General features: G+C 46.6%; 1 protein-coding gene across 1 annotated transcript in view; it reads right to left on the bottom strand.

The window, feature by feature from the left end:
• The window catches only part of FRK (fyn related Src family tyrosine kinase), a 59,624-nt gene extending 44,759 nt beyond the window's left edge, over positions 1-14,865 (bottom strand). Inside the window, exon 1 of the mRNA XM_024109364.3 lies at positions 13,830-14,865. Coding sequence (XP_023965132.2) covers positions 13,830-14,260 — 431 coding nt within the window. The 5' untranslated portion in view covers positions 14,261-14,865. The remainder of the gene's footprint in view (positions 1-13,829) is intronic.
• Between the last annotated feature and the right edge of the window lie 432 nt (positions 14,866-15,297).

Genomic DNA, 15,297 nt, shown 5'->3' on the forward strand with positions numbered 1-15,297 from the left:
TCATATATACACAACTAAGAAATATTGATTATCAACAAAATAGAAATTACAGTTAATAATACATCTTCTCCTAGTCTATTTTCAGGTTAAAGTCCAGAACAGTTTTGCAATATCTAGACAATTAAAAGGAGTAATATGATGTACTAAAATGATTTTATAGTACCCATTAATCCTGTATCCTAACTATATATTAGTACATATAATGTATAAAATGACATCTGTAAAATTACTGTCAGCCATATTCTGATCCATCCTATGCCCCGTACTAGGGACAAAAAATGAATCTATCATCTTTCCCCTCCACTCCAAAAACAATTTTATGTCTAGAGTAACAGGGCATGCCCATAGCCAGGATGTCAGACATTTTATTACGGTGGGTTGAGGAAAGTAAGTGTGGCCTGCAAAACAGCAGGCACATTAATCCCACATGTGACATCTACACAGGAAGTGCTACAATCCTAGTGAAACTCCTGTTCATTGCCTGCACCTAATTTATTTGGGCCAAGATTTTTAAACCCTTGGGATCTGCTGGCTGCTCATCACGTTTGAAAAATCAGGGCACTTCTTTAGCTGCCTAAAATATGGACTTAGGATTTATACACACATTTTCTGAAAATCTTGGCCTGTACCCACAAGCAGGAATAAATAATTTTGCAATGTTCCAGCCTGCCTTTGGTCTTTCCCTCCTTCTGGTCTGTGAATGAGTAGGTGGCTGATAGGGTTACCATATTTTGAGCCTCCAAAAGGAGGACACTCCACGGGCCCCCGGCCCAGCCCAGCCCCGCCCATGCCCCCGCCCCAACTCCGCCCCTTCCCCAAAGTCCCCGCCCCAACTCCGCCCCCTCCCCTGCTTCCCGCGAACATTTGATTCGCGGGAAGCCTGAAGCAGGTAAGGGGGGTGTGGGGGGAGGAGGCGCGGCCTAGTCTGGCCCCCCCGGCCTCTCCAGCTTGGGTTGGCTCGGGCCCTGGGGTGCCGGCCCCGGGCACCCCCGGCCCGCCCAGCACTGCTGGTCCCCGGGCCCCCGGCCCGCTCAGCACCCCCCGGCCCCCGGCCCCCGGGCCCCCGGCCGAGCACCCCCGGCCCGCTCAGCACCCCCCGGCCCCCGGCCTGGCCCCCGGCCGAGCAGCCCCAGCCTGCTCAGCACCCCCCGGCCCGCTCAGCACTCCCTGGCGCTCAGCACCCCCGGCGCTCGGCGCCCCTGGCCCCTGGCACCGCCGGCCCCAGGCACCGCCGGCCCCCGACACTCGGCCCCGCCGGCCCCAGACCTCACTGGCCCCCAGCGCTCGGCACCGCCGGCCCCAGGCACCACCGGCCCCCGGCACTCGGCACTGCCGGCGCTCGGCCCTGCCGGCCCCCGGCGCTCGGCCCCGCCGGCCCCCGGAGCTCGGCCCCGCCGGCCCCAGACCTCACTGGCCCCCGGCGCTCGGCACCGCCGGCCCCAGGCACCACCGGCCCCCGGCACTCGGCACTGCCGGCGCTCGGCCCTGCCGGCCCCCGGCGCTCGGCCCCGCCGGCCCCCGGCGCTTGGCCCCACCGGCCCCCGGCGCTCCGCACCGCCGGCACCAGACCTCACCAGCCCCCGGCGCTCGGCACCGCCAGCCCCAGACCCCACCGGCCCCCGGCCTTCCGCACCGCCGGCCCCCGGCGCTTGGCACTGCCGGTGCTTGGCCCTGCCGGCCCCCGGCGCTCGGCCCCGCCGGCCCCAGACCGCACCGGCCCCCGGCGCTCGGCCCCGCCGGCCCCCGGCGCTCAGCCCCGCTGGCCCCAGACCCCACCGGCCCCCGGCGCTCCGCACCGCCGGCCCCAGACCTCACCAGCCCCCGGCGCTCGGCCCCGCCGGCCCCCAGACCCCGCTCGGCACCGCTGGCCCCCGGCGCTCGGCCCCGCCGGCCCCAGACCTCACCGGCCACCGGCGCTCCGCACCGCCGGCCCCCGGCGCTCCGCACCGCCGGCCCCAGACCTCACCGGCCCCCAGCGCTCAGCCCCGCCGGCCCCCAGACCCTGCTCGGCACCGCTGGCCCCCGGCGCTCGGCCCCGCCGGCCCCAGACCCCACCGGCCCCCGGCGTTCCGCACCGCCGGCCCCCGGCCCAGCCCCTCCGGTCCCGATTTTCCCGGACATGTCCGGCTTTTTGGGATTTCCCCCCGGACGGGGATTTGGAGCCCAAAAAGCTGGACATGTCCGGGAAAATCCGGACGTATGGTAACCCTAGTGGCTGAAGTAATAAACAAAAGAATGACTCTTCAGTTTCTGCAATCTTCATTTAGTTAATTTTTTCAGTATGTATTTATTCCTTGTGAAACAAAAAACATAGCATCAAAGACAAAAACTGAGTCACAGTAGCTGCTATTATTCAATATCTGGCATAAGGATTTATCATTGATATCACCCAAAATACATAATCACTGGAGCTAATGTAATACAACACCCCATTTCTATGGAAGCTGAAAAAAACAGGCAGCTAGGCCTACCAAGCCACCCTTCCCCCAACTATAAAGGGGTTTTGTTATATGTTTGTTTCTTGGGGGACCTATCTAGTTACCTCTCTACTGTAAAAACTGAGCATTTATTCCTACGCTTTGTTTCATATCTTTTAACTAGTTACTGATCCAGGAGAGGACCTTCCATCTTATCCCATGACTGCTTACTTTGCTTAAGAGTAGGATTGCCAACTTTCTAATCACACAAAACCAAATACGCTTGCTGTGCCCCTTCTCTGAGTTCCCGCCCCTGCTCACTCCATCCCCCCTCCCTCCATCGCTCGCTCTCCTCCACCCTCACTCACTTTCATGAGGCTGGGGTAGGGGGTTGGGGTGCAGAAGGAGATAAGGGCTCTGGCTGTGGGTGCAGGCTTCAGGTTGGGGCCACAAATGAGAGATGTGGGGTACAGGAGGGGGCTCTGGGTTGGGGCAGGGAGTTGGAGTGTGAGAGGGGGTTAGGGCTCTGGGCTGGGGGTGCAGGCTCTGGGGTGAGGCTGTGGATGAAGGATTTGGGTGCAGGAGCGGGCTCCAGTCTGGGACAGGCTGGTTGGGTGCAGGAGGGGGTTAGGGCTCCAGGAGGGAGTTTGGGTGTGGAAGGGGACTCAGGGCTGGGGCAGAGGGTTGGGGTACGGGCTCTGGGAGAGAGTTAGGGTATGTAAGGGGTTCTGACCTGGGGCAGGGGGTTGGGATGGGGGAGGAGTTTGGGGAGTAGGCTCCAGCCAGGCGGTGCTTACCTCAGGCAGCCTCTGGTCGACGGCGCAGAGGGGCTAAAGCAGGCTCCCTGCCGGCCCTGGCTCCTCGTGGCTCCCAGAAGTGGCGACATGTCCCCCCTCCAGTTCCTAGGTGCAGGGGCAGCTAGGGGGCTCTGTGCACTGCCCGTGTCCGCAGGCGCCGCCCCTGCAGATCCCATTGGCCATGGTTCCTGGCCAATGGAAACTGTGGAGCCAGTGCTCGGGGCCTGGGCGGCATAAGGAGCTATCCTCCATTCATCTAGTATGGAGACTGATTTAAATGATAGGTTACATACCACAGTTAGTAGTTCTGCAATTTCGTATTTGAGTTCCTTCAGAATTCTTAGGTGAATACCATCTAGTCCTGGTGACTTATTACTGTTTAATTATCAATTTGTTCCAAAACCACCAGTATGGAAACAGCAACCTGGGACCTTTCAGGGGCCTTTTTCTACCACAGTCCCATTTTTATCACAGTATGGCACTCAAAGCCATGCATGGTGGTCCAAATGTCAAACGTTTCAGTTGATTGAGGGCACAATGGCAAGTCACTCCCAAAGCATCTGATTATAGTTCTGCAGTGCACACCCTGCCATGCTTTATTGCTCAAGTTAATCTAATTATTTCATAGATCTGTCAAGCTTCGTCATCTCAGCTTTAAATTTACACAGACTTTATATTACCAAATGTATTTAAAGTATGTCATGATTGGAGCAAGGGACTAAGATTTTAGAACTTCTATGCAGTCTTTACAATTATAAATATTTACTACAGTGATAAACATTATAGGAGACTAGATCTGGCATAGGTATAATATGAACACTGAAAAAAAAATCATTTCAGCTCTAGCAATGTTGCTGGTCTTAGTGGCACCCCCTTTTTAAGTATAAGGCAGTGTTTTATAAAGTGTGGGGTGAAAAGGATTAGCCAGGTTTTTGGGGGGAATACAGACAAGTTTTTCAATTTTTCTGCAGTGTCTCAGCTTCCATTTCAAAGAGAGTCTCTAGCTGGTTTTGTTGTGCAGAAAACTTTGTGATCCAAGTCTAACCAAGGCACCTATATCTGCCTGAGTTTCCAGAGATCCTGAAACAATAGCTCTAATCTTGCTCTACCCCACTCGCTTCAACGTTTGCTAACTCAGTTGATAATGATATTTAACCTTGTTAACTATTTCACTGCTCACATCATCTAAGAAAGGGAAAGTACCATATTATGAAAAGCTGCAAAATCATTTCTGAGAGGTTGCTCATTTTGGGTAGACCTTTAACAATACAGGGTGGGATTAAGTGTGAGGATGCACAACTGGATTCATTATCCAGATGAAGGTGGGGGGGACAGGGGTTCAGCTTTCAAAAGTTTGGGAAAAGCCAGTATAGACAATATCTGTGGAACTGGTAATAGCTTTCAAATTGGAATGAACTTCTTAGATCCGTTCCTTTGCATGCGCTTGGATTTATTTCCCCTAACATAGCACTCTGTTGTGTCAGTGGTGTTGGGATGAATGGATATAATACAATTTATGTTAGATAAACAGTGAATTGGACCCTTTATGAGAAAGAGGGGAGTAGGGAAGACCCATAATGAGACTCCAGCCTTTTTCTAAGAAACAAAGGTTTCTCTGTAGCACTGTCACTCACACGGCTTGATTTTTTGGATCATTAAAATTAACTCTACAGCTGGGCAGTATTTGTTGTCTATAATAATTTTCACTATGTCGTTTTCTTGTTTAGTTAAAACAACTGGTGCTAATGAAACAAGAGCAGGTGAATTTGTGTTACTATGGCTCCTGTTTACAGTGCAGAAAAACAGTCAACACAGCGCAAAAGAGAGAGAGAGAGAGAGAGAGAATATACTCTTTGTCAGGGACATTTCTATACTTTAGTTCAGCTTTCTGGTCTCCCATCTAGAAATCTATTCAAATTGCTGTTTTCTTCTGCTCAGTTGACCTCCAGCTTCAAGTAGGACCTTCTTTTAAAAATATAGACTAGATCTCTGGGTTTTTTAAATGTATTTAATGTCTCATTTCTTGAATCCCAGAAGAGTAACGTTCAGGGTGAAGACTTTGATCAGATAGAGTAGAAAAAACTTCTCTCCAGCACATTCCCACTGCAAATATGAAACCCCGGCTAGATCGTTATTTTGAGCATAGACTGAGATGCACAAAGAAGAAAAATACTGAAAGGCTTATCCAAGCACTTCAGCCGGTGACTTGTCATTAAAGAGCATGCTCTACCTCGTAATACAAAGTATACTCAAGCAGAGTGAAATCAAGCTCTCAAAAAAACCTACTTTGGAAAACCCCCTAGCCACCTAATCAGAAATGGACTAATGATCAAATAAGCAACCAAACAAACAACTGTAAGGGCCTGAATGGGAGGAGACAGGAAAAAAGGGAAGAGACTGCATGCTCTAAACCTTGTGGATCCCTTCAGGTCACAGGCCCAGAGTAGCTGATCCACTCTTCATTAGGCACTGCTTACAATTTCTCAGCAATTGCTGAAATGTGATACAATAATCATGACCCTTGAATTTTTGAAGACTTTTGCTCATCTCCCATTAATGGATATCAGATGGCTAGAATACCGGATCATTTTGACATGGAGGGGAAATTCCACTCTGCTGTGCCCCAAACACAAACAAATTAATGGGTCCATCCTTGTGCATTTTCAACAGCGTGGGCCACATAACTAGACAGTTTCAACCCTTTAAAAGCTGCCTGCTGCACTGATTGTTTTGTGACTCTCCAGACAAACAAAATGTTGGAGGAATTCCCATCTTTTTACAAGAACAGGTGTTTTTAATAAAAATCAAATGACAACCCAAAGAAAACAAACTTAGCACTGGGCGCACACACCCGTATGCTAGAGGCACAGAACCTAGCAGAAATGTTAACACAAATCTCTCTCTGACTGTGAATGGGTGTCCAGCTCACACTCGCCTTGAAGGGTTTAATGGAGGCCAGGTGGGCCAATTAACCTATTGGACTGAAGGCTGATAGGAAAACCATAATGAGGGGAAGCTCAGCTGTGTGGGAACAGGTGGAGCTGATAACAGAAAGGGGGCTGCTGCTAGGAAAGGGAAGTCACCTCCTAGGAAGAGGGAGGAGGGTTTGGGAGCTGGTACTCCCAAAGAAAGGAGGGGAACCAGGAGAGTTAGGAAGCAGTCCAAGGCAGTAGGACTGGGAAAGGATACCTGTATCTGCTAGGTTGAGGGTCCCTGGACCGGAACCTGGAGTAGAGGGTGGGACTGGGTTCCTCTGCCAGCCACAAAGTGTATTGCATAGACCAGGCACAGGCCATAAACAGGAAGATTGCCTGGGTCACTGTGTGGGTGACAGAGAATTGAAGGACTGTACCCTGGAAGGGGGGGAAACACTAAGTAACCTGGCCAGAGGGCTAAGTCATGAAGAGGACACTGCAGTGTCTGGAGTGAGAGAAGGGCCACAGACCTGAAAGACAGACAGACAGCAGAAGGGGGGCATCCACCTTGAGAGCCAATCCCCAGAGTGACCAGGAGTGAGTGGAGTGGACCAAGTGGTGAGTGGAGCACCCGGTGACACTACCCCATATTAACATAATAAATCCCTATGCTTTGTTAATTATGAGATGGCAAATCCAGCACAGTCCCGTAGCCATGGAAGTTCCCCTAGCTAAAGGAGCTAGTGCATTCTTCCTGCAGAAGAAGGTAGAGAGACTGTTTTGGGGGGGAAATAGGGATGCATACGCACTACACAGTACAAAGTTCAGCTCCTTAGAGTTGAGGCCAGAGGATCAGCCACAGATTGGATCCTCTCCAAGTGGAAGAGTGTATTGGAGCTTCAAAAGGGTACTTTAGATCTTTTTCCCCATCACTTCTCCTGCTATTCAGGCAGTGTTCCTGGACTTGGTCTACTATATAAGAAGTTTGGTGTAATGTTTACACTGCTGCGTATTTAACTCCTCATGAAGTGAGATAATGTAACTTTTTGTGCTACCAGCAGCATATGGATCATGTGCAACTGTGTCTTAATAGGCATTTGTTTATTTGTAACTACTTGATAAGCATTCCAGGTACACCCTAGTAGAACACACCCATCTCCAAACATACCAGGTACACCCTAATATTCCATTGACAGCAACAGAATGTTGTTAGTATAAGGAGCACTGCACATGAAGTAGAAGATCAATAATGAAGGGGTTAAATAAAAAGGTCCATATAAAATTTAAGGGCCCCACTCTTTCTATCTATGGTATTTATATGGAGCCCATCACTATAGTATTTAAGCACAATCTTCAATGTATTTCACCTCACAATATACATAGTCACACAGGAAGATTGTGCGGTAGGACTTAAACACAGGTCTCCCAAGTCCAAGGCTAGGGCACTAATCACTGGATCATCCTTCCTGTCTGTCAAGGATGAGATTTAATGGGGATTACCTATGTGGTAAGGTACCACTCAGCATGAATAAGAGTGGCAAAGTCAATCTCTAAATGACTGTTTGTTTAAAAAAAAAAAAAACAGATTTCAGTGAAACAGTACAGTCATCCATGGAGCATTTGACATGTAGGTTGGTGATGGTGATTGTGAAATACTCAGAGTAGAGAGGCTACAAACACAGAGAACTAATAATAAAGAGGGCTTTCAACTATATTAACTGGGTACATGTTACCTCAAGATGGGATGTAGAGATAAAATTTCTAGATGCCATTAATGACTGCTTCTTGGAACATCTTGTCCTGGAACCCACAAGGAGAGAGGCAATTCTTGTTCTACTCCTAAGTGGAGCACAGGATCGGTCCAAGAACTGCTCAGTAATAGTGACCATAATGTAATTAAATTTAACATCCTCGTAGGGGGGAAAATATCAAAGAAAACCTCCACAGTAGCATTTAACTTCATAAAGGGGAACTACACAAAAATGAGGAAGCTAGTTAAATGGAAATTAAAAGAAACAATCACAAGAGTGAAAAGCCTGCAGGCTGCATGGAAATTATTTTAAAACACTATAATAGTGTCTCAAACTAAATGTATATCTCAAATCAGTATTAAAGTGTAATTAGACAGACCAAGAAAGAATTTGGAGAGCAACTACTAAAAGACAGGGGAAAAAATGCTGTTATGTTTTGTATGTACATCAGAAGCAGGAAGCCTGCCAAACAATCATTGGAGCCACTGGACAATCAAGGTGCAAAAGGAGGACTCAAGGAACACAAAGCCATTGCAGAGAAGCTAAATGAATTCTTTGTATCAGTCTTCACTGCAGAGAATGGGAGTGAGATTGCCACACCTGAGCCGTTCTTTTCAGGTGACAAATATGAGGAACTGTCTCAGGTTGAGGTGTCAGTAGAGGAGGTTATGGTACAAATTGATAAATCAAACAGTCATAAGTCAAAAGGACTAGATGACATTCACCAAGGAGTTCTGAAGGAACTGAAATATGAAACTGCAGAATTAACTGTGGTATGTAACATATCGCTTAAATCAGCCTCTGTACCAGATCACTGAAGGATAGCTAATGTAACACTTTTTTGTTTTAAAGGCTCCAGAAGTGATCCTGGCAGTCACAGGCTGGTAACTTCAGTAGAGGGCAAATTGATTGAAACTATAGAAGAACAGCTATGTTGGGGAAGAGTCAACACGGCTTTTGTAGAGGGAAATCATGCCTCACCAATCTGTTAGAATTCTTTTGATAGTGTCAACCAGCATGTAGACAAGGGTGATCCAGTTGATCTATGTACTTGGATTTGACAAGGTCTCACACCAAAGGCTCTTAAACAAAGTAAGCAGTCATGGGATAAGAGGCAAGGTCCTCTCATGGATCAGTAATTGGTTAAAGGATACGAAACCGAGGGCAAGAATAAAGGGCCAGTTTTCACAGTGGAGAAAGGTAAACAGAGGGGTTTTCCCATGGATCTGTACTGGGACCTGTGCTGTTCAACATTCATAAATGAGCTGGAAAAAGGGAGATAAACAGCGAGGTGGCAAAGTTCGGAGATGATACAAAATTTCTAAAGCTGATTAAGTCCAAGACTAACTGTGAAGAATTGCCAAAGGATCTCACAAAAATGGATGACTGGGCAACAAAATGGCAGATGAAATTCAACATTGATAAGTGCAAAATAATGCACATTGAAAAATATAATTCTAAATTTACAAACAAAATGATGAAGTCTAAATTAGATGTTACCACTCAAGAAAGAGAACTTGGGGTAATTGTGGATAGTTCTCTGAAATGTGCAGCACAGTCTAAAAAGCTAACAGAATGTTAGGGCCTGTTAGGAAAGGGATAGAAAATAAGGCAGAAAATATCACAATTCAACTGTATAAATCCATGGTATGGTCATGCCTTGAATATTGCATGTAGTTCAGATCGCCTCATCTCAAAAAAGATAGATTATTTGAAAAAGTACAGAGATGGACAACAAAAATGATGAGGGGTATGGAACAGCTTCCCTATGAGCACATCTTAAAAAGTCTGGGACTGTTCATCTTAGAAAAAGAGATGACAAAGGGGGGATATGATAGAGAACCATAAAATCACGACTGCTGTGGAGCAAGTGAACAGGGAAGTGTTATTCACCCTTCACATAACACAAGAACCCAGGGTCACCCAACGAAATTAATAGGCAGCCAGTTTAAAATAAACATAAGGCAGTACTACTTCACACAACGCACAGTCAACCTGTGGAGCTCAGTGCCAGGGGCTGTTGTGAAGGCCAAAACGATAAATGGGTTAAAAAAAGAATTAGGTAAGTTAATGGAGGATAGGTCCATCAAAGGCTATTAACTAAGACGGTCAAGGTTTGAAACCCCATGCTCTGCTAGTCCCTAAATTTCTGACAGTCAAAACACGGGACTTGACAACAGCTGATGGATCACTCAATAATTGCCTTGTTCTGTTCATTCCCTCCGAAGCATCTGGCACCTGCCACTGTAGGAAGACAGGATACTGGGCTAAATGGACCATTAATCTGACTCCGTATAGCCATTCTTATGTTCTTAATCTGATTATATTCTTGAGCTGTACAATTTATCTAAGACTCTTCCCCTGCACACAATATCCTAAAACCCTAAGCAGGAGTCTGCTGCTAGGAAAGAAGCACAGGTGGAAAAAGGCATTCTTGGCCATTCCTGCAATTTAAGCACTTAAAATAGCTGAGGCTCCCCTTTGTGAAAATGAGTCACAAAATGTGGGCCAATTCTTCCAATTGGAGGAAGCGTATATAATCTCTGCTATTTTCCCTGGTTATTTACTCCATCCTAGCATCATTACCTCAGACTTAATGGGACTGATTCAAAGCCAGCTAGCTTTCATCCAAGTTGCTATCTTGATTAGACATGGGAAGAAGCAGTCAACTGTATTGTCTGGACCCAATAAAAAGGGGAACTATAGCCAAATGTCCTACTGAAGGCCCCAAAGTTCACCTAGCCTACCTCTCTGGATAGTTTCGCATACATACAGGAAGGAGGAGAGAACGGAGTCCTGTGTTACCTGCACAAGAGATCTCTCATGACAGATGTGTAATTACCCAACTCTGCCTTCTGTCAGAAAGGAAAGAACAGCACCATTTAGACTGAATTGGTCAATCTCTGACTGGGTCTATAATATGGCTGGTCAGAAAATTTTGAAGCGTTGACAAAGGCTAAAACAACAATACTTTGTGGTCAGTAATACGAAGGCTGCTGATAAATCTCAAGGTATCAGCACATAGGTATATATTTATAAACTGATATGATGGCCACATGCGTACACACTCTTATGACACCAGAAAAATGTCCCACCCTTCCTGTACCAATTGTTAAGGTCACTGCATGGGGCACGAATACATACACATGGACATACTGGAACGTCAGTGGCAGCAGAAAGACAGAGCAGCCTTCTCCAAATCCAACTGCAACCACTCAGTTGCAGTTGGTTGCTAAGGAGTGTGCTCAAGAGATATGCTATATGCTTTTTTTCCTACACTCTGAGACTTCTTCCACACTCCACAGGTCAGATAGTTTTCTGCCTGGTAGCATCTTGCCAATCTGAAACATTTTGACACCTGAATTTGTGTAACAGAAAGTAACTTTCCATTGCTATAGGTAGGGGTATCCTGCCCTTTGTCAAGAATGCTCTAACGAATGTTAGTTATGCCCTGTAATCCCTGTGCATATTCAGTAAAGACCAGTAGTCTTTCACCTTTTCCCTACTGCTGACATGCTATTCAGACTCATATGGGCCAACCTGATAATTTAATACTGGCAAGGCAAACTTGTACTTCTCATTGTTTTTATAGAATGATCACTGCTTAAGCCCCAAAAGATGTCTATAGTTAGCACTTACACAAACAGAGATCACCTTTAAAAAATGCTTGTTATCCTCTTTAGATGCACCTCTTGCCTGAATCAAATTATATAAACTAGTTTACAAAGTTGAGATTTGAAAATACTAATCTCTGAAGAAATAATCGAAAAAGTTTTTAAAAATACCCATCCGCACACAACTCCATAAGCAAGTGATAGGTAAACCAGATTAAAATACAAATTAAAAAAAGCTAAGAAGGAAGTTAGTGACTGACTAGTATTTTGGAGGAAAGACTCTTCAGCTGAGAGCTGAAAAACCTCCCCCTGCAGTTCTCCACTATTCCATGGCTCCTCAAGCAGAAACGGGGATAACAAAACTTGATGTTCTTTCCCTTTTGAAAACGTGGAGAGGTAAAATTTAAAAAACAGTAAAAGAAAAAAATCTTGATACTCCAAATAAGGGCTATTCAATGCAAATTATGCATGCTGGGGGAGATTACAAAGATACGAGGGACTTGGATAAATGAGATTCAATTGAAAAACAATTGAAGTTGATTCCACAGTATTTCCAGCTGTGACAAAAAAACAGAAATCCTGGAAATCTTGCCAGAAAACCAGTTCTTGAAAGAGAGCAGAGGTCAGACTGAGCTGAATTAGAGCATACAAGCACTTCCCTCATAGACCCAGACAAATGCTGTTTCTGCAGATGGTCGTGAAGAGAGGCTTTTGAATCTGAATGGATCTGAAGTGCTGATTGACTATAGGGATAGCAACAATGGGCCAAATCCTGAACATTAAGGTCTCCAGGGTAGAAAGGGACCCTATACCTGTCCTAACTGGTCACTTGAGGGTTCTCCCAACATGAAAGAATCTTCAGCTGGTATAAAACTGTTACTGCAACTCTAGACAGTTAAACCATATCAGACTGCAAAGGTATGTTACTTTGCTACTACAGCCACTCATTCTTCCTTTTACGGACCATAGTTTAAGCCGGGGGTCTCAAACTCAAATGACCACAAGGGCCACATGAGGACTAGTGCATTTGCCTGAGGGCCGCATCACTGACACCTCCCCTCGCTGGCCCCGGCTCCACCCCCACTCCACCCCTTCCATGAGGTCCTGCCCCTGCCCCATCTCTTCTCCCCTTGCCCCGAGTGTGCTCCTTCCCCCTCCCTCCTGGAAAGTGCTAAGCATTATACAGAGCATACAGATCACTGCTGCTCCTACAAGTCATTTCCAAGCAGTTTTAATAAAATATATACACTCAGTAATTCACCTCACTCAAAGGACAAAACATGCACTTAGTTAGATTTACTTCTGTTAAAGCCCCCCCACTGCATTGGGCTGCACCACCACTCCACCACTGCTCTGCCTCTTCCAGGGGTGGCAGGTTTATGGAAATGTTGGTGGTGCCCAGAACCTGCCCCCCCAAACTCCACCCCCACCTGCCTAAGGCTCTGGGAGGGAGTTTGGGTGGGGGTGGGGGTCTGGGGTGCAGGCTCTGGGATGGAGTTTGGGGTTAGGAGGGGGTGCAGAGGTGAGGCCGGGGGACACTCGGGGGAGGTGCGTGGGGGCGGCAGGCGGGGCCGGGGGAGAGACCCGGCCCCAAACATTGGGGAGCAGCGAGCAGGGAGCTTAGCTGCCACACAAAATAACTCGCAGGGGGGGGGAGGTGAGAGGAGTTTGGCTGTGACCGGAAGTAACTGGGGTGGGGGGTACGGGGAGCTTGGTGGGCCACAGGGAAGAGCTCTGAGGGCCACATGTAGCCCCCGGGCCGCGTGTTTGAGACCCCTGGTTTAAGCCAAATTTTGAGCTCTACAGGGCAGGGATTTGTTTACACAGCATCATGCATTGCGTCTATGATGAGGTAGAAACAATCACAGATACCTTAGAAATTCACCCACAAAACATTAGGGTATGTTTACAGCTTCCTGGCCTTTTAAATAATGTAGTGAGCTTGTAATTATTTAAACTGCAAGCTCTTTGGGGGCAGAGACCTTGTCGTCTTACTCTTTGGAAAGCACCTAGCATACTTTTACTGCTATATAAATAATAATCATAATAATTACCTGCTATGACCTACCAATACTCCCACATACTTTATAAGGAAGTGATTAAGGCATGTGGGGAAGGGAAGTGATTTAGACTGAAACAAACATCTCGATACTTTGCCTTATTTTATTTATTTGGGGCCAGATTATGATCTCCTTATTCATGTTAAATAGTGCCTTGCACCACTGAGACTACATGTGGAGCAAGGTACTATTCAGTGTGACAAAGGATATGGCAATCTGATCCTTGTGTTAAAACAAGGGAAACAATGATTAAGCATTAGATGTGTGTTACTTACGGTTCAGCCTCAACGCTCTGATCAGGAGCTACATAGTTGGCAGGGATGTAGCCACGGAGCTTCTGTCCAGGCTGTGTTGATCCACTGTCCAGGAGGAGGCTAGCATACCACCAGCCCTCTGGAGATGTATCCAGCACCTCGAGTTTATCTCCAGCTCGGAAGCTCAGGTCCTCCTTAGTGCGGCCCTGATAATCAAAAAGTGCTACAAACTTGTGGTGGTTCTTGGGCTTGGGCAAAGGAATTTTAGTCACATCTTTCTTTGTCATTATCTGAGAAGTATTCTCTGTCTGGCAGTCATCTCCCGACCAGCCCAGGTTATCTTGGCCCATCCCCGTCTTATATCTCTCTCCCTGTCCGCCATCACTCTCTTGGAAGAGCCAAGGGGCACACCGCTGCATCCAAGTGCAATGTTTCCGGCAAAAGTTCCCCATGCTGCTCCTCTGTTTCTTTGTGGCTTCTTCTCTCCTCCTTATGTCTCCTTTCTTTTCCAAGTGGCAATACCTTTATACATACTTTTGCATTATCATCCGTTTAGTTCTTTGCAGGATATTTTTCCTCCTTTGGTACAGGGTTAAATAAATTTTGCTGCAGCTGGAAACTTTTCTCTCCAGAGCCCCAATGAGAGCTCCTTTCAGGCAGCTTCAGACTCAGGAATTATACCTGAGCATTAAAGTGCAATAGTGCATGTGGGTGAATTGTTTGCTTCCTCTTCTGATCAAGAAAACAAAAAAAGAAAGTGTTTGGGCCAAAATCTGGGAGCAACAGACAATCATTGATCTTTTTGTCCTGCCAAAAGAAAAAAAATGTAAAAATAATTAGGAATCATTAGAAAATCTTAGTGTTGACTCTTCCCAAGTTGTACTGCTTCTGATAATTCTTTTTCTTGTCCCATATGGGTGCCTGCTCTGTGATCAGCAGTGAACCTCTCTGCACATTCTAGCTCTTGATAATGAATAACCAACCTGGCCAGCCTGTTGTTTTCACAGCCTGAGACGTGGCCTGCCTGAATGTTTTTATTTGCTTCCTCATTTGCTTTGGTTTCTCTTCTCAGAGGTATGCAAGTAGGATTCCCAGTGTCCCTCCAGTGCCCCCACCTGGGAGCACAACTGCTGCTGCTTTCAACATGCAAGCTTACATTGCTTTTATGTCAGGGCTTTAGAAATCCCCTTACTGTGCCTGAAGTTCTTGAACTAGGTTTGGCACTTTACAAAAGAAAAAATAAATATTTGTCTGTTACAGTGAAAGTCATAGATTTGAATTCCTTCCTCATTCTTTGACTTAAAAATTAAACACACTAGCGATAGAATCATGTTACATTTGTTGAATTGTACCAGCCTTTCAGGATAAACGACTATTATACTAGAGAGACAAGGCAGGTAGGTAATCTTTTATTGGATCAGTTTCATAACAATATCCAATAAAAGATATATGTATATATATATATAGTGTTGTGGTAGCTGTGTTGGTA

Source organism: Chrysemys picta, chromosome 3 (assembly GCF_011386835.1).
Source record: "Chrysemys picta bellii isolate R12L10 chromosome 3, ASM1138683v2, whole genome shotgun sequence".
Classification (NCBI taxonomy): domain Eukaryota; kingdom Metazoa; phylum Chordata; order Testudines; family Emydidae; genus Chrysemys; species Chrysemys picta.